Source organism: Erinaceus europaeus, chromosome 5 (genome assembly GCF_950295315.1).
Source record: "Erinaceus europaeus chromosome 5, mEriEur2.1, whole genome shotgun sequence".
NCBI classification, from domain to species: domain Eukaryota; kingdom Metazoa; phylum Chordata; class Mammalia; order Eulipotyphla; family Erinaceidae; genus Erinaceus; species Erinaceus europaeus.
In genome coordinates, this window is record NC_080166.1 from 120,706,370 (window position 1) to 120,727,056 (window position 20,687).

The 20,687-nt window shown below is 38.4% G+C and overlaps 1 protein-coding gene across 4 annotated transcripts in view; it reads left to right on the forward strand.

Annotated features, from left to right (window-relative positions):
• Positions 1 to 20,687, forward strand: part of LNX2 (ligand of numb-protein X 2) — a 61,272-nt gene that overhangs the window by 25,076 nt on the left and 15,509 nt on the right. For 3 of the 4 annotated variants that reach the window (XM_060191694.1, XM_007522382.3, XM_060191692.1), the window contains exons 2-6: positions 2,038 to 2,553; positions 9,245 to 9,492; positions 11,704 to 11,903; positions 15,472 to 15,840; positions 20,457 to 20,597. In XM_060191694.1, coding sequence (XP_060047677.1) covers positions 2,147 to 2,553; positions 9,245 to 9,492; positions 11,704 to 11,903; positions 15,472 to 15,840; positions 20,457 to 20,597 — 1,365 coding nt within the window. In that variant the 5' untranslated portion in view covers positions 2,038 to 2,146. The remainder of the gene's footprint in view (positions 1 to 2,037; positions 2,554 to 9,244; positions 9,493 to 11,703; positions 11,904 to 15,471; positions 15,841 to 20,456; positions 20,598 to 20,687) is intronic. The other variant, XM_060191695.1, reaches the window with a different exon arrangement.

The window sequence follows — 20,687 nt, forward strand, 5'->3', positions numbered from 1 at the left end:
GGGGGAGAGACACCTGCAGCCCTGCTTCACTACTTGTAAAGCTTTTCCCCCTGCAGGTGGGAACTGGGGACTTGAACCTGAGTCCTTGTGCATTATTACATGTGCACTCAATCAAAAGCGCCACCACCCATCCCTGGAACACTAATATTTATAATCTCCCTGTCCTGAGTACATTTTTTTTTTTTTTACTCAGTTGGTTTTGCCTCTTTCATACTTCTAGAAGTGTCATGCACGCTCAAAGCCCCAGTGATGTAGGTGAGGCTTCCTTGCTCATTTTTCTCTTTAGCTAGTTCTTCTGTCACAACTCAGAAGTTCATATTTTTTTCCCTCTTTTATAAGTTGTTCTGGCCACAACTGAGTTAGATACCAATTTTCCTAATCTTTTTCTTGGATTATCGCTGGGGCTTGATGCCAGCACTATGAATCTGCTGCTCCTGGTGGCCATTTTTTTCCATTTTACTAGATAGGATAGAGAGAAATTGAGAGGCAAGGGAGAGCTATAGAGGGAGAGAGAAAGCTAGATGCCTGCAGACCTGATTCACTGCTTGTGCAGCTTCCCTTCTGCTGGTGGGGAGTGGGGGCTGGAACATGGGTCCTTGAACTGAATACTATGTGCGCTTAACCAGGTGTGCCACCGCCCAGTCCCCCCCTCATCTTTTCTGTATTCACATAATCCCACACGTAACTTTCTTAAAGTATCAGATTTAATAGTGGGTATTCTTTTAAACTCTCTTCTAAATGATCTAATGTTTGACACACACTGTAAAAGCCTACAGAAGAATGGCCCCTGCGGCTCCAGACAGACTATGACCCACATAGTCAACGACTGCCACCTCTCCAGATTCGAAGGAGGTCTTGAAACTTTACATCAGGCTCAACCTGACGCTGTTGACTGGCTACGGAAGAAGGGCAAACGCTAGAAGAAGAAGTCAGCTGCTGCCTTTGGACTTAAATTTTGTTTGTTTGTTTTTAACTTTAGTGCTGAGGCAGCATGACATGTGGAAATCTTCATAGCAGTCCTTACTAGGCTTGCTCTAGACTAGAGGAGGCTATATTTTAAGAGTCTTGTGTTGGTGAAGACACAAACACCTATTACAAACCAAATAGATATGTGGAATGTGAGATAAAATTTAAATATAGAGCACATTAAAAATATATGCATTTCTATCTGGAGATGGAAGCCAGGGTCTCATGCATGTGTACCATCAGTTCCTAGCTCAACACAAAAGACAAAGAGTGGGAGAGTGAGCAAATCACTGCTTCACCATTTTTAAGAGTTCTCCTTACTGACCTCATCTTAAGCCTGGAGTCAAACTCGGTCTCGTGCATGTGAGGCAGGTGCTTTACTCCTCAGCCACCTCCTTGGTTCTTATAAGATATATGTTTAACATATATGTTACAGCAAGTTTTTATTTCACTTAGTAGCATAAAACATTACTGTGCTTCCTGGAGTTTACACAGGTGGTTTTTTTAATTGCTATGTAAAGATTTATCTTTCTGTAATCTTTATTACATCTAGAAAGAAATATTCATTCTATACACACTTTGAAATTCAGTTATTTTTTTCCCCATAAGTACAGGACAGAGGTTATTTTTTCAAACATACATAGGATTATGCTTGAGTTTATACTTCAAAAACACAGTCTTCGGTATAGTACTATAAGTGTATAAAATCAATCAGAAACACACAATCATAATTGGGATTGTAAATGCATCATGTAATATACATCAAAGTACATTGTTAACTCACTGTGTTAACTGACTTTAGGGGATTTCAGTCAGTAAAACAAATTCCTTTTACTGTCACACCATGTAATTAACATATGGTGTCTATGCTTGTTGTCACAAGTTCTTTTCTCAGCAAGTATGTGGTAATGTAAGTTATTCTTCTTACCCAACCAACCAACAAATTAGTTAATTTCATTTTTAGGACAAATTATTACCTGATATAAATGTTAATTTAATTGTTTTATTGGTACTTTTAGCCAGTCCTTGTTGATATTAATTGTTTTTTGGTTTTTTGTTTTATTTATTTAGAAAACAGACCTTGATATCAGTCAAATATACTACCATCTGTTAAAGAAAACCTAGCCTTAAGTGAATGTATGATATATGAAGATACAGAAGCCAATTCAGTTGATTCAAAATGGGAACAACAAGTGATGAGATGGTGTCTGTGGAACAGACCTCTTCGTCCTCCTTCAACCCCCTGTGTTTTGAATGTGGCCAGCAGCACTGGACGAAAGAAAACCACCTGTACAATTATCAGAATGAAGTGGATGATGACCTGGTCTGCCATATCTGCCTTCAGCCTCTGCTGCAGCCACTAGATACACCCTGTGGACACACATTCTGCTGCAAGTGCCTCCGAAACTTCTTACAAGAGAAGGATTTCTGCCCTTTGGATCGGAAAAGACTTCATTTTAAGCTGTGTAAAAAGTCTAGTATTCTAGTTCATAAACTTTTGGACAAATTACTAGTACTGTGTCCATTTTCTTCAGTGTGCCAAGATGTAATGCAACGTTGTGATCTGGAGGCACATCTTAAGAATAGGTAAGCTGGGCTGGGGAGATAGCATGATGGTTATGCAAAAAGACATTCATGCCTGAGGCACCAAAGGTCCCAGGTTCAGTCTCCACCAAAGCTGAGCAATGCTCAGTTTATAAAAAAGCAAAATAATGAAAGTAATGGCAGTGATAAAAGAAGAGACATGGAGGGCTGGCTGGTAGTGCAGTGGATTAAGCCCACATGGTGTGAAGCTCAATGTCTAGCATACGGATCCTGGTTCAAGCTCCCAGCTCCCTACCTACAGGCAATCACTTCACAAGTGGTGAAGCAGGTCTGTAGATGTCTGTCTTTCTCTCCCCTTCTCTTTCTTCCCCTTCTCTCTCAGTTTCTCTCTTTCCTATCCAACAACAACAGCAGTAACAACAAGGGCAACAAAAATGGGAAAAATGGCCTCCAGGAGCAGTGGATTCATTGTGCAGCTACATAAAAACAAACAAAAAAAACAGAAGAGACAGGAAGCTAAGCCTTTTAAAAATTTTTTTAAAAGATTTTATTTATTTATTAATGAGAAAGATAGGAGAGAGAGAGAGATAGATAGATAGATAGATAGAGAGAGAGAGAGAGAGAGAGAGAAACCAGATATCACTGTAGTACATCTGCTGCTGGGGATTGAACTCAGGACCGCAGGTTTGAGAGTCTATTGCTTTATCCACTGCACCACCTCCTAAATTACATGAAGCTAAGTTTTATAAAATGATTGATCAAAAAAACAAAAACTTGGTATAGAGCAACAAAAAAGGACCAAATCAAATCCAGATGACAGTTAAGGAAATTAAGTTGTTTGGTATGGTATTTACTACTCAAAAAATAAATATAAAAACTATAATGAAAAAGTCCCACCTTACACCTTGTAGTAAAAGATGCAATTTATATTCATGTGGGTAACAGCATAAATATGAAACTTTTTGAAAGACATTTTAGCAGTTCATTTCAAAGACTATAAATGTCAGATTTTTTTCACCCAACTTACTACTCTAAGGAAATGATCAAAACAAAGAAAATGTATATAGAATTGTTACTGTAGCATTATATACAGTTTAGCCCACTGGAGTCGATCTAATTATCAGCAGGAGAAGGATTAGAATAATGGTAATCTTATCAACTCCTTGGGATATTATGCAGCTGGTAAGAATGATAAATTGTATTGCAAAGTACAAATGAATATATATAAAGGTTTTAGAGCTAGTTAATAGTATAATTGGGAGTTGGGCAGTAGCGCAGTGGGGTAAGCACACCTGGCACAAAATGCAAGGACTGGCATAAGGATCCCGGTTCAAGCCCCCGGCTCCCCACCTGCAGAGGAGTCACTTCACATGTGGTGAAGCAGGTCTGCAGGTGTCTTTCTCTTCCCTTCCTCTCTCCATTTCTCTCTGTCCTGTCCAACAATGACGACATCAATAACAACAACAATAACTACAACAATAAAAAACAAGGGCAACAAAAGGGAATAAATATTTTTAAAAAAGAATTAGAAAAAAATAGTATAATTGGGGCTGGGGAGATAGCTAATGGTTATGCAAAGAGCCTTTCATGCCTGAGATTTTGAGTTCCAAGGTTCAGTGCTCAGCACTACTATAAACCAGAGCTGAGCAGTGCTCTGGTTAAAATAATAATATAGCTTGTCTAAAACTTTGTTTTTGTTATTTACTTTGCCAATATCTTACAAAGATTCTATGTTCAGGACCTAGGCCAATTAAGAGCTAAGTATTTGGAATTTTCTATATTTTTAAAAATATTTTGTATTTACTTTCTTGAGAATGAACAAGGCAGACACAGAGGTGAGAGCACTACTCAGTTCTGGCATTTGGTGGTGCCAGGCATTGAACCTAGGACTTCCGGGGCCTCAAGTATGCAATTTTAGTGCATCACTTTGATATCTTCCTGCCTGTGCCTTGGAAACTTTAAAACACTTAGTGAGGGGGTTTTTGTTCTTCTAATGAGCTTCTTTTTCTTTCTTTCTTTTGTTCTAATAAATTTAGCTGCTTGTTTATTGAGTTTTATAATTTGACTTTAGTAAACCCCCCCCTTTTTTTATCGTTCCCCCCCCCCCCCCAGCACTGCTCAGCTCTGGTTTATGTTGGTTTGGGGAGTTGAACCTGGGACCTCAGGCATGGAAGTCTTTTGTGTAACCAATATGCTATCTCCTCTACACAGTAAAAGCCTTTTTTTTTTTTTTTAAGTTGCTATCCCTAGGAAGGGTTAAAATGTTTTATGTTGGGGCCAGGCGGTAGCGCAATAGGTTAAGTGCACATGACAAAGCACAAGGACTGGCGTAAAGATCCCAGTTTAAGGCCCCAGCTTTCTACCTGGGGGGGGGGGTTCCGCTTCACAAGTAGTGAAGCAGGTCTGCAGAGAAAAAAATTTTACTATCTAATTTCCCCCTTTTACAATCAGGAAACTGAACCATAAAGGTTTTAGGGCTAATTAATAGTATAATTGGGGCTGGGGAGATAGCATAATGGTTATGCAAAGAGCCTTTCATGCCTGAGATTTAGAGTTCCAAGGTTCAATCCCCAGCACTACTATAAGCCAGAGCTGAGCAGTGCTCTGGTTAAAATAATAATAATATAGCTTTCTAAAATTTTGTTTTTGCTATTTACTTTTTCAACATACAGTACTAATAATAAATAAATGAGAAAGATAAACGAGAAAGAGTGAGATGATATTAAAATGTCAGACACATACCATTGTATAGAGAAATCACTTAAATCTAAATTTCTGTCTAAAAATAAGTTAAATATATAAGATATACAAGCTTTTGAAAATGTGCGTAGTCTTCTGATGTTTGTATCTCTTTGTATCTCTGGTCAGCAGCAGGAATAGAATATGAATATGAACGGTCTTCTGGAAAGTCCATTGGAAATTGACTTCAACCTTTGTACTAGTCTGGGTCAAGACTACTTATGGTTAAGGTTGAAGACTATTTTAAGCTTCTCTAATTTCTGTTAGTAGTACTATTTTTGTCACTCTTAAAAAAAAAGGATTTATGAGAAAGAGAAACAGAGCATTATTGTGGTACATGTTATGCTAGGATTGAACTTGGACCTCATGCTTGAGAGTCCAACCCATAATCCATCCCCTCCTGGCCTGTATGACCTTAATGAACATCAGTTATGAACCAAACTCAATTTAGTTGCTACCAGTGATATAAAAACTTCACAAAAAGTGTAGGAATATCCACTTTTTTAACTAAAGAATTGCTCATATCTATCTGGATTATGTACAGGGCATTGAACCTGAGGTTTCCAGAGCCTCAGGCATGAAAGTCTTTTGCATAACCATTATGCTGTCTCCCCTGCCCTATAGATAGTCACTTAATTAAAATGCATATAAGAATTTAATATGCATTTGAACTATAATATTTATTGTCAAATTATGTTAGCAAGGTAAAAAGCTGGGCATTGTAAACTTCTGTTTTTAGGCTGAAAAAGACTAAGCCAAGCTGAATATCCTGTTTTGTTTTGTTACTAATGTAGTCCTTTTTAAAGCATCTTAGGCTTATATTGTAAAAGATGCCTTAATAAAGGTAGATGGTCTGAAAAAAAAAAAAGGAGACTTGCTTCATATAAAGAGCTAATTTTATTTATAAGCTATTAACTATAGGACTAGGAAGATTGCATAGTGGTTGTACAGACTTCAATGTTTGAGATTCCAAGGTCCCAGGTTTAATCCCCAGCCCACTATATACCAGAATTGGACAGTATCCTGCTTAAATAAATAATATAGTGAAAATGAATAATTGTAGAGAGTCAGTTATTATAAAATATTAAAAGGTAACTTGTAAAATGTAATACAACTTACCTATTTCATTTGCACAGATAATGGGAACAACCTGACTTATCTAGTTTCTCTATTAAAAATATTGGTATTCAGGTAGAAATGTTTATTATCCAACATTCAACATTCTGTCATTCAGCAAATACTTATCAATTGCATACTTTGTTTTAGCTGTCAGGTGGTCTCTGCAAACAGATAGTAAGTTAGAGTTTACTGTTGGGTTGTAAATTTTAGGACCAGAATCAGATCTGTACTGGTCTTTGATAGTACCCTTACCCTGAGTTGACAATTAATTATTTGATTAAAATTGCTTATCTTAGTTGTCCTTTCCTTAGAAACTAGTCAACCCATAGATAGGGACATAAAACAACGAGCATCTGATTCTGTTCATGGACCCTGTGAGTGAGGGATTTAGAACACAGCAGGGATGACTTTTCTCTGTTGCGTGATATCTCAGTCACAGTTGGGAAGAGCTGAAAGAGGGATTGCAATGACTAGAAGTAAGAGTCTCCACCTCAGATGTCTCTTGATTCGCATGCCTACCACCTTGATGGAGACAGCTCAAGGAACAGGTGCAGCTAGGACTGGTCAGCTGGAAAATCTATAGGCGACTTCTCCAACATAGTAGCCTCCTGGTATTTTAGACTCCTATAGGGTACTCAGTGTCCAGTGAACAAGATAGAAGCTGCTTGGCCTTCATGACATTTGCTTTGCTGTTACTCTAAAGTAGTCTCAACACCACCCAAGTTGAAGGAGAAGGGACATACACATCACTTTGTGTAAGGAGGAAGTAAGCAGAATTGCAGCAGTGTTTTAACGCCAACATCAGGTGGTGCAACAGGCATAGAATATGATTATTATGACTGAAGCCCTGTAATTTTTAATGTGAAATTTTTGTAAGGTATAAATTGTAAAAATGCTTGTATTATAGTATGGGCTTTTTTCCTCATCACAGAAAGTATTCTCTCAAAAGTCAGCATTACATTTCCATTGGTAAAGCAAACCAATACCTTCGAATGCCTCTCCAGTTAGCCCTTTTATGACATTTGCACTGTTCTCTACTTTTTCTTTTACACTTTTTAAAAGAAAATTTATTTTTGAGAGAGAGACAAACAGAAACACCAGATCACTGCTCAGTTCTGGCTTATGGTGGTACAGGGGGATTGAACCTAGGACTTTAGAGCCTCAGGCATGAGAGTCTGTTTGCATAATTATTATGCTATCTCCCCAGCCCCTTCTTTCCCACTCTTATCACCCTAGGCTAGTTTGAAGTTTTCCTCTCAGTATTGTTTGATCTTCCTCAGTCTGCTCAGTCTGCTCATCCTGTTTGAATATGATTGTTCCTGATGGTTCTCACTTCCTCTGATGCTAGAAGATCATTTTTCCATATTTTTACAGTACATTAAGTTCTGTTAATAATTTACTATCCTGTTAGCAGTTTGTGTTCACTTGTTTCTGCCTCTAACATACTTAGGTTTTCCATATTAAATTATTTCCATCTAGATACTTTTTTTTTTTGCCTCCAGGGTTATTGCTGGGGCTTGGTGCCTGCACTAAGAATCCACTGCTCCTGGAGGCTATTTTTCCCATTTTGTTGCCCTTGTTATTGTGCTTATAGTTGTTATTGTTGTCATAGCAGTTGTTGTTGGATAAGACAGAGAGAAGTCAAGAGAGGAGGGGAGGACAAAAATAGACAGATACCTGCAGACCTGCTTCATCAACTGTGAAGTGACCCCCCCCTCCCCACTGGTGGGGAGCCAGGGGCTCAAACTGGGATCCTTGTACCAGTTATTGCACTTTGTGCCATGTTCGCTTTACCCGCTGAACTACTGACCCCCCCACCCCATCTAGATACTTTGTAAGGCTTTTTAGTTTTAACTAGGTCAACTCCCAGGTGTTCACACTCTCTTGATATACTGCATTTTCCTATCCTATTCTAGATCATTTTCCCCCACTTAAAGCTAGTCACTGTCTTGTTGATATTTGTGTGTGACACATATTCAGGAAACTAAACCTTTAACTTCTTAGTTAAAATTTTTTCATCCATATTTTGGCTCAATTTTTATGTTATATTTAAAAAGTGCATTTCTAGTTAGATCTACTTACGTGAGAAAAATAAATTTTTCAGTGACACAATTTTCAGAAACATTTGTCAGGCTTTTGTAAGAACGTTTCCTGGAGTGCCACACAACAGTGCAGAAAGAAGAACATGTTGCCCCTCTTACCAAAGTGAAGAGAATACAGGTTATGAGAGAAAGTTGAATTTTGAAATTTCATAATGACCCTTTCCAAGAACTTGAAGTCCAGGCCTTAAAAGATTTAGTTCACAAGGGAAAAAAAACACTCATTTTCTAACTATGGTATGACTATATTTGGTTTTAATTGAATATAATCTTGTAGTTCAGATTTTAGATTTTTAAAGATATTCCTGTGGAATAAAAGTCTACAACTCTAGACATACAAGCTGTTACCCACCCTTCCTAAACTTTGTTGGCCTTCTTGTAATCCCTTTAGCTCAATGGTATCTGATAATCATTGTAGGCTCAAGAGTGTTTTTGGTTTTCCTTTACTCATTCCATCAAACTATATACCAGAGATGTCTGGTGGAAAAAGAATTGACACTTTAACATCATTTCAAATATCTGTCATATAAAGATTAAGCTTAAATAAGCATTATCAGCCTTTTTGTTTGCTTTAATAAGGGATGACAAGCAAGTTATCGGTTCTTCTTGGTGCTTATGTAAGGTTCCAAGTTCTAGGAATATCTTCTTCAAATTGCTTAACAGCTGGGAGCTGGGTGGTAGCTCAGCAGGTTAAGCACACATGGTGCAAAGTGCAAGGGCCTGCATAAGGGGCCCGATTCGAGCCCCACATGGAATCCATTATGTTCATCTTCTAGGTGTCCTGGAGCATCTCATCGGAGAGCTGCCCTAGAGAAAAGGAGAGCCAGTAAAACACAGACAGAACTGGAGTGTGAAAATGGATCCACTCTAGTAGATCTTGTAGGTACTTTGTCACCTGAAGCAGACTGTTCTGAGTCTGGCACCATGTCTGCTGAGCGCAACCTGACCTCAGTGTCTCTTCCCACGAGGACTGAGGACCCTGGCCTGGACAACCCTGCTTTTGAGGAAAGCGCCACAGCTGATGGTATGTGCCTATCTCCTTCTGTGTGTCTCTGCTTCAAGTCAGTGTCTCCTTCCTTTTTGCTGCTCCTTGCTACTCCTCCCAATGCGAGCTTTTATTTTCCCTCTTTAGAAAATAATTTCATTGCGATGTAATTTATGTAGCACAAAAATGACCCTTTTAAAATGTACAATTAAGTGGTTACTTTCTACTCAGGCTGTTCCAATTACTTTATATCCATTAGTGACAGTATTATGAGACTTGGTAACGGGTGAGAAAATTGAGTCTTCAGATATTCATGGTTAAGTTCGTACATCCTGACAATGGCTAGGTATATATCTGACATCACATGCCATCCTTCTGACTATTGATTGTACAACCTACTAGGAAATAAACAATTAGCTTTTAGTCACTGTTCTTGGGCATCTTCATAGTTGGCCCTAGGCATGAATTCTAAATTTTACTACAAATTCAGAATTTCCCTGCTGTAGCTATAACCCTTTATGTGCAATTCAAGACCTACCCCTTTAATTAAGAGTTTGATGTGCCATTCTCTCAGAACCTCTAGTGATTATCTACTACAGAATGAGTCTTGTGTTTATATTGCCTTGCATTATTTGTATTTGTTTCATGATCTAAACTTTCTCTTATTAACATATTAACTATATATAGTATATATATAATATATATAATATAAAAACAACATAACATGCTCTTAATATTTCTTTGTTGGAGTTGGGGTGGGTGGTAGTGCACATGGTTAAGTATGTATGTTACCATATTCAAGGGACCGGGCTCAAGCCCTTTGCCCCCAACCTGCATGAAGCTTTATAAGTGGTGGAGCAGTCCTGCAGGTGTTTCTCTTTCTCTCTCCTTCACTATTCCCCTTATAGCTAAGTTTTTCACCATTTCTAGCCAATAAATGAACAAATAAAATAAAATGTTAAGATAACATTTTTTAAATTTTTTATTTATAAAAAGGAAACATTGACAAAACCATAGGATAAGAGGGGTACAGCTTTGCACAATTTCCACCACCAGACCTCCGTATACCAACCCCTCCCCTGATAGCTTTCCTACTTCTCTGGGAGTATGGACCCAAGATCATTGTGGGATGCAGAAAGTAGTCTCTAATTCCATTCCAGAAGGTTCACTTCCTAACAAAGTCCCAAAACCTAGATATAGGCCAGGTCCCATAAGATATAGCATATGTTCACATGTATCTATAAATTAGGGCAAAATATATACCTGTAAGCAAAAATACACAATAGTCTTTAGTGAGTCAGTATCAAGTTCATAATGAAATAGTGTCCACTTAGACTTAGATACCCTCCTCACCTACTTCCTATTACAGTTCTCTCACTCATTCCAAAGCTAAGCTTAGCAAAGCAAGGACTGCAAAAGCTGAATAAGGGCAAGAGACTGGCATACTTTAACAATGACTCTTTAGTCACTGTCAGGCCATTCCACCAGCTGGGGCCCTAATCGGGGAGTCCTGAGTCTCCCAAAGAGACTTGATGGGCCTAGACCTCAAATAAATCCCTCTCTCCATTGTTTCCAGTCATTTCTATCAGGAACAACAAAATAGACCCCTTTGTGGGCCCCCATAGGACCTTGCCCTCAACTTAGATCAACAATGGTAGAGAATGTTCCATCCTCCGAAGGGAGGATGGACAACATACTCTATGCTATACATGAGGAAGATGGGTCCTGAAATTGGGGCAGCATGGAATGTTCCTACTCATGACCACAGAATGTGAGCTCAGATCTAGAGGGATGTAGAGGTCACACAGGCTCCTAAACTAATTATGGGCCCCAGACCAAATCAAATTGATGGGATTTACAGTAATATTTATACCCCTTTCCCATATTTGGGAGCTACTCTCTTCCCTGATCTAGCTTTCTGGCCCTTTTCCCAGCTATGACATCATCTCCCCAGACAATAATTAGGATTCATCTGCATATCAGATTTCAGGCTCAGGCAAAAAAAAAGGTAACATTTCTTTCAGATTGTTCTAGTGATTTGGTACATAGTAGGTACTTATTGGAAAAGGAAATGTTTAGATAATCTTATTGTATAGATTTTTTTGTCTGTTTTGGTCCTTTTCTCTTACCCAGTGATGTTGCTTGCTTATTTATTTTCAGTTAACATAAGATGACTTGTTTACCTATAGATAATCAAAATTATAAAACATTTTCTTTCCATCTATTTTTCTCTCATTTTTAACTTGGCAGCCACACAACAGCCACTTAGTTTACCAGAAGGTGAAATTACCACGATTGAAATCCACCGGTCTAATCCTTATATTCAATTAGGAATTAGCATTGTGGGTGGCAATGAAACGCCACTGATTAACATTGTTATCCAGGAAGTCTATCGGGATGGGATAATCGCCAGAGATGGAAGACTCCTTGCTGGGGACCAGATTCTTCAGGTACCAGTTTTAGTATTCTGCCAGCTTGTACCCTTTTGTTCCTACTCATAAGTTGAAAAACTTGGAAAGTTGTGGTATTATGGAACTTGAATTATGTAAAGGTTAATTTTGCAGGTTTTATATGTACCACACATCAGAATTTCTGTAATTTCTCCATGTCCATGGGATAATTTTTTCTCCCTTAATGTTCAGTTTTCCTGTGATTCAGCATAAGGTGCTTAGGCTTCTGGGGTCAGCTGGGCTCTTCCTGGCTTGGGCTTCATGGTCAAGTATTGCAGGGATATCTTGACCCAAGCTGAAACTCTCATAGCCCATTTATCCCTAGTCCATCTTCCCACTTTTTACTTTCACCCTACGTGCATAATCACTCACATTTATTTAAATATACAATCATTTTTTTGTGATTGTAGCTACCATAATATTGATAATACACATTTCTCATATATACAAATATGCATATATTAAACACCTAAGAAACTTTCTAAATCAACAAAAGTGGATTTGAATATAACTTCCCACTAGCAATAGCCATCTACTTTATTGAAACTAAACTGGAGGGGCCTGTGATGGTGCACCTGATTGAGTACATGTTTACAATGTGCAGGAATGAGGGGGTGGAGGAGTGGGGGGAATTCCAGCCCCCAGTCCCCCTTGCGTGATGGGGGTTGGTGGTGGGGGAGCTTCTTGAGCAGTGAAGCCATACTGCATGTGTCTCTATGTGTCTCTTTCTCTACCCCTCTGTATCTCCAGCTTTTCTCTTGATTTCTTTCTGTATCCAATAAATAAGAAAATTTAAAATAAATAAATAAACTTGAATCTTTAGGATTTCTAGGTCCTGAAAAGAAATCTCTTGGTTGCTACCAAAGCAACCAGCTTGGCCTTTTCACTGGAGATTTCGTGGCTTTGGCTTCCACTCCCACGCTTGCTGCCTCTCACAGTGTGCTGGTTGTTTTCAGTCTAACATTTGTACCCCAAATCCCCCTTCATTGCCCTTAGCATGACTGACACAGGCTAAGCTTTCAAGCAATGTTTTGCTTTTTGTAAATCCTGAGAGGAAATAGGGAAATACAGGAAGTATAATGCTTATATAAAAGCTTGCATAAAACTAGGCTTCTGATCCTACCTTAGCTATTTACTATAGTGCTGTATTTACCATCATTTTATAGTTTTAGTAACTGCCTAATATATGAGACTAGCACAACTTTGTGGGCTACCTCAGCTGTATTCCTTATTTTTCCAGCTCACAATCTGATTCCACATGGAGGAAATCTTATGGCTGCTTTCCTAGGTGCATCTGTGCTGTGTCCCCCTCCCATTTAAAAAAATGTGTTTATTTCATAAGACAAAAGACAAAGAATGCTCTGGCATATAGAGTGCCAAAGATTGGACCTGGTACTTTGCATTTGCAGGTTCTGTGCACTACCTCTGAGCTTTCTCCCTGCAGTCCCCTCCCCCTTACATTTTGAAACCTTGCTTAAGACCTGGAATGCTTGACTGGCCATTTCTGTAGCTTGCATAGTATAGTGTTCTTCTTGTCTTCCACTTCTGGCCCTTCTAACTGTAATTCAGTATACATCTCTTTGCTCCCAGCAATGTGCCAGCATTGGATATATACCTCTATGTATGTATGCATGTATGTGGTGTTTATATCTTGTCCTTTTTCTAGATTTTACAAGTGAAAACAAATGAGAATGATTCTAGTCATGAGCTAATTTTAGGAACTCATTATTTTTAAATGTCTTTAAAATTACTTCCTTTGTAAATAATGACTGTACAGCATTTGCTGGTATATTGGTTTGCTTTTTACTCTTCTATTTTGTAAAACTAGTAGCATAACTGAATTTTTAAAAATATTTTTATTTAAGATTAATGAGAAAGATAGGAGGAGAGAGAAAGAACCAGACATCATTCTGGTACATGTGCTGCCAGGGATTGAACTTGGGACCTTATGCTTGAGGGTCCAGTGCTTTATCCATTGTACCACCTCCTGGATCACTGAATTTCTGGTACATGTGCTGCCAGGGATTGAACTTGGGACCTTATGCTTGAGGGTCCAGTGCTTTATCCATTGTACCACCTCCTGGACCACTGATTTTTTTTTTTTCATAACTGAATCTTTAAAAATTTTAAACTCAAAAATTTAGCTAGAAGCGGGTCCGGGTAGTGGCACACCTGGTTGAGCACATGTGTTACAATGTACAAGGACCCGGGTTCAAACCTCCGGTCCCCACCTGCAGGCGGAAAGCTTTGCAAGTGGTGAAGCAGTGCTGCAGGTATCTCTCTGTCTCTCTCTAGCAACCCCTTCCCTCTTGATTTATAGCTCTCTCTATCCAATAAATAAAGATAATAAAAAATTTTTTTGATTTAGCTAGAAGTATTAACTATATTTTGAGAATAATTCAAAGTCATTTCTACATTATAGGAATTCTAATACATTATCATTATTATTATTATTTGGGGGAAGTATAGACATAATTTTAATTATGACAATCTTAAGTGCATTTTAATTATTCCAATTGATTAGAAAAGCATAGGCACATGCCGTGACTAATGAATTCACAGTCACTTCTGTTTCTGGACCCTGACTTCTGGTTGTCCTTTGACTGATGTCCTCAAGTCAGTAAGTAAAGCCACACCCTTTGCCTAAATATGAAGTATTTACAATCACTCAAAAGTAAACACTTGGAAAGAAGGCTGCTTGGGAATGTTTTCTACTTGATTATATCTAGTTTCATATGACAAATACCGTGGGCCACTTTAAAAATACTTGAACAATTACTAAGATGGTTTACCAGAGAGCCAGTAAACTTGTTTTTATTTTTTGTAATCCATATGCAGTTAATAGGGTATAGTTTTTATTTTCCTACAAATATATATGTAGGTATACATTTAGAATATATACATATTCTATCAGATTGCCTTTTTGAAAAGAATTATGTGCATCCATTTGAACAATTTGAAGGAAAATATTGCTTTTATAAGTTATATCAATATGACTATTAAAATTAATATAGCTTATTGTTAAAAATTGTTAGAAACATTGTTAAGAATGTTCTAGAAGTTCTTAAAAGTTCTGTAATTTACTTGAGCTTGTACATTTAGTACATAGAAGAACCAAAGACTAATTCAGGACTATCACTAAAGCCTATTTTTTTTCTTTTTTTAAAAATTTTATTTTTTATAAAAAGGAAACATTGACAAAACCATAGGATAAGAGGGGTACAACTAACTTCACACAGTTTCCACCATCAGACCTCCGTATCCCATCCCCTCCCCTGATAGCTTTCCTATTCTTTATCCTTCTGGGAGTATGGCCCCAAGGTCATTGTGGGATGAAGAAGGTGGGAGGTCGGCTTCTGTAATTGTAAAGCCTAACTATTACTCTACTTGATTTAGTCATGATGAGCTGATTTTAGGAACTCACTATTTTTAAATGTCTTTAGAATAATCTTCTTTGTAAATAATGACTGTATAGCATTCGCAAGGTAGTTTCCTTTAGAAATGTATAAATATTTCTACAAACTGAGAAAATAAAGAATTGTCACACTTCCATCATTCTTTTTCCTAGGTCAACAATTACGATATCAGCAATGTGTCCCATAACTATGCCAGAGCTGTCCTGTCCCAGCCCTGCAGCACGTTGCATCTCACTGTGCTTCGAGAAAGACGCTTTGGCAACCGAGCTGGCAACCATTCTGATAATAACTCTCCACGAGAAGACATTTTCCATGTGATTCTTCATAAACGAGACTCTGGTGAACAACTGGGCATCAAACTTGTACGAAGTACAGATGAGCCAGGTGTTTTCATTCTTGATCTGTTGGAAGGGGGCTTGGCTGCCCAGGATGGGCGGCTGAATAGCAATGACAGAGTGCTCGCCATCAATGGACATGACCTGAAACATGGGACTCCTGAACTCGCTGCTCAGATCATTCAGGTAGACCCCCAGATGTCCATTACAGATGCCCAACCTCATTACCATACATCAGTGTTTGTTTTCATGGGGAACTCAAGCATGATTCCCCAAATTCCTTCAGAATCCAAAATGGCATAGTTTCAGTATAGATAGAATCTTTTCTAAAAGCTAGATAGCAGTGACCTCTAAGACAGGCTATTTATAAAGTACAGGCTTTACACTTGCACATTTATTTCCTGATTACTCCTTAGGCTCCATCTAGTACCAGACATAGCAGATGGTGGTATTCACTTTTAACAAGGGAGAAAAATGAGGCCGAGAAGAGCTGAGACTGGCAAGGTTGATTCTCACTAAATTTCTTACCAAATGTGGAAATATAAATGAACAGGTAGAGTGATCCGGGAGGTGGTGCAATCGATAAAGCATTGGACTCTCAAGCATGAGGTCCTGAGTTCAATCCCCAGCAACACTTGTACCAGAGTGATGTCTGGTTCTTTCTCTCTCCTATAATGTCTCATGAATAAATAAAAATAAAATCTTAAAAAAGAATAATAAATGAACAGGTAGAAAGAGTATTTGCCGCTCGCGTGCGTGTGTGTACGTGTGTGTGTGTGTGTGTGTGTGTTCGTGTGTTCAATTCCTGGCATCACATGAAATGAGCAGTATTTTAGTCACTCCTCTCAGATAGGTAGGCAGGCAGACAGACGAAGTTTAAATATTTATGCTAATATTTTATGTCTAAATAGTGAAAGAGCTGTGTCATATTTTTCCCCAAAATATAGAAAACTAAAGTTGTTCAGCTGAGGTGTCTGTTTTAAGTATGTTAAAATAATATATCCCAAATCTAAAAGAATAAAGAGAAACAGTGCAAACAAAATGTGGAGAATAAAGATAATTACACTTCCACAAATATATATATATATATGTGTGTGTATATATATATATATATATATATATATATGTATGTTCATATATATGCACAGCACAGATATACAAATATTTCTCCCAAAAAGTTAAACCGTACCATTTTATACTCTCAGCAACAGGACTAGGCATTTATCAGTTATATCTATTAAGATTTAAGCATCCTGCAATTTTTGAAGATGTATTTATTAACATGAGAGAAAACCAGAGCATCATTGTGATACATGTGATGCTTAGTATTAAATTTAGGACATCGTACACATGAGTCTGTTGCTTTATCTACTGTACCACCTAGACTGCCGCATCCTATATTTATTTAAAAGTACTTATTTATTTGGACAGAGAAATTGAGGGGAAGGAGAGAGAGACATCTACAGCACTGCTTCACTGCTCATGAGAACCCCCTCCCCCTTGTAGGTGGGGACCAGCAGCTTGAACCCAGATCCTTGTGCATACTAATGTGTGCAATTAACTGAGTGTGCCACTGCTCTGCTCCCATTCCACCTTTTCTTGTCTTTGCTTTCTTTCTTTCTTTCTTTTTTAATCATTTTTAATTATCTACTGGATACAGACCACCAGAAATCGAGAAGGAAGGGAGTGGCAGAGAGGGAGAGAGAGACACCTGCAACACTACTTCACCACTTTCAAAGCTTTCCCCTTGCAGGTGGGAACCAGGGTCTCGAACCTTGGTCCTTGCACATTGTAATGTGTGTTCAACCAGGTGTGCCACCACCTGCCCCCCTCCTGCATTTTTCGAGTCTTCAGTTTTGCTACGTTTTAAACCCTAAAGTGTTCTTATGCAGTCTTTTGAAAGTTATTCTTAACCCAAATGTTGCTCCATCATTTAAAGCCTATTTTTATTTCATTTTTTAACATGTTTTAATTTATTTATTTTCCCTTTTGTTGCCCTTGTTGTTTTTCATTATCGTTGTAGTTATTGTTGTTATTGATGTCATCATTGTTAGATAGGACAGAGAGAAATGGAGAGAGGAGGGGAAGTCAGAGATGGGGAGAGAAAGATAGACACCTGCAGACCTGCTTCACCGCCTATGAAGTGAATCCCCTGCAGGTGGGGAGCCGGGGGCTCGAACTGGGATCCTTATGCCGGTCCTTGCTCTTTGAGCCATGTGCACTTAACCACGTGCGCTTAACCTACTGCCTGCCTCCCAAAGCCTATTTTTATTACATGCACAGCATTTTGTTTTTAACATAGCATTTTTATTATTTTATTTATTTTGTATACAGACAGAGAAGTTGAGAGGAGGAGGAGATAGAGAAGGAAAAAGAATGATACCTATAGCATTATTTCATTGCTTGTGCAGTGGGGAAAAGGGCCTTGGACCCTATTCCTTGTGCAGTATAATGTATGCTCTCAATCAGGGGCACCACCACTCAGTCCCCTTTATTTGTTTGTTTATTTATTTATATACTTATTTATTTTAAAAAGGAGACATTAACAAAACCATAGGACAAGAGGGGTACAACTCCACACAATTCCCACCGCCAGATCTCCGTATCTCATCCCCTCCCCTGATATCTTTCCTATTCTTATCTCTCTAGGAGTATGGACCCAAGGTCATTGTGGGTTGCAGAAGATCTGGCTTCTGTCCCTTTTTTTATTTATTTTTAAAAGTAAGAATTTGCTTCTTTTAGGTTTGAATCACGATTGGGTTTTCTAGTTAAAGCTGAAATGCTGATTTTAGAGTATTTGACAATTTTGAAGTGTAAGCAGTAATGAAACAATTCTGTATAGTAAAATGAAGTCACTGAGCTCATCACAGCCTCACACTATGTATTCTAATGATCTGAAGTGACAGGATTCTAAACATTCTGCTTTGGTATTTACTGCTTAGAGAGTCTGGTCAGATATGAAATATTATTAACCAGTGATTTTTATGAACTTGAATCAAATTAGTTTTATAAAAGTCTTGAATAAGCTAATGATTTTTACTTTGGGCTTTAATATTGGTTATCACCTAATTTCTAACTTAAGAACTAAAAAATAGAGTATTTTCTTAATACTAATGACTATAATCGATCGGATCTGTTTACTGAAAGCAAAGATGTGATACAGTAGAAATATATGAGTCTTTTTTTTAAATTTTTTAATGTATTAGAGACAAATAGAGAGGGAAGGGGAAGCTAGGGAGAGAGAAAGGGATACACCTGGCAGCACTGTTTCACCACTCATGAAGCTCCTAACCCCCCCGCAGGTGGAGGCAAGGTGGGTCCTTATACATGGTAACATGTGCACTTTATCTGAGTGTGCGCTCACCTGACTCCTGAGTCTGTGGTTAAAACAGAGACAATCGGCCTCTAAACTTTAAATGAGGGTCAAAGCTAGCTCACCAGGTAGGTAGCTTGCCCTGTTCATGCCCCAGAACCACATAGAGAGCGCTCTGGTGATCTTGATATCCGCCACCTCTTTCTCTCGCTCCCTGACACCCCCCCCCCAATGGAAAAGTAGATTGGGGGCAGTAAAATCACATATGCACAAGACCCAAACTCTGCATACAAAGAAAAAATACTTTTGTAGCAACCCACAACGACCCTGGGTCCACGTTCCCAGAGGGATAGAGAATGGGAAAGCTGTTGGGGAGAGGATGGGATATGGAGATTGGGTGGCGGAAATTGTGTGGACTTGTACCCCTCCCCCATCCTATGATTTTGTTAATGTCTCCTTTCTTAAATAAATAAATAAATAAATTTTAAAAAATACTTTTGTAATCACTTTAAAAATGATAACTATGAACCTCTAAAATAATTTAAATCAGCACTCAGGGATGTGTTCATGTATGGTCCACATTTCACAGAATACATATAAATACTGATCTTGTTTTATACAATCTCTATAATTATTTTTTCAGAATAGTTTAAGCTCATTCTATTTTTTAAATGTATTACTATTTTATTTATTTATTGTGTAGAAACAGACAGAAATCAAGAGAAATAGGGGGAGATAGAAAGACAGAGAGACACCTGCAGCCTTGCTTCACCACTTGTGAAGCTTCTCCCTGCAGGTGGGAACCGAGAGCTTGAACCTGGGTCCCTGCGCATTGCAACATATGCGCTCAACCAGGTGCACCGCCACCTGGCCCCAAGCTCATTCTGTTTTTGACTCATACCTACAGCAAGCAAAAGCATAAGCAAAACTATGCATTTTACTTCCAGAGTAGCTAACCATGGAATTTATTTAACAAATTTCTGTGAATTTTAACTAGCGCTGCATTTTATCTTCTTTCCTTTATTCTGTCCCTCACAATGCCAAGGCCAATCTCTGAGGTTCAAAGAAATATTAAGAGACAGTTATCTTTCAAGACAGAAGCCCTACCTACAGGGGGAAAGCTTTGTGAGTGGTGAAGCAGTGCTGCAGGGTCTGTCTCTCACTGTCTCTCCTTCCCCTTTCAATTTCTCTGTCAATATATATATATATAATATATGTGTTTGTATGTGTATGTATATGTAATAGGAAGAAAGAGGGAGACAGAGTCTCTATATGAAGAAGTCAGCCTCGAGCAGTAAAGCTCCAGTGATGAGCAATAATAATAATATAAAACTAGTTTTAGAATATTAGAAATCTTCTCCTTCCCCACCACTAGATGCTTTCAGTCACCACAGGAGAGACAGGTACAACCAGAAATGCACTTAAAATTTTTATATAAGAAATTGCATTGATAGCCAGTGGGGAATATATGTTTGTGTATTTTCTCCAGGCTAGTGGAGAGAGGGTGGATTTGACCATTGCTCGGCCAGGGAAACCCCAGCCTGGTAACGTGGTCCGAGAAACAGGAACTCAGAGTGGCAGCCAGCACCACACTCAGCCGCTTTATCACATCAGACCCAGCACACACAAGGTAAGGTGTTTTGATTGTGTTTTTTAATATCTCAGAAAGTCAGTACTACAGCCTGACAAGCTTTCATTGAAAGCTACTATTGTTTTGGAA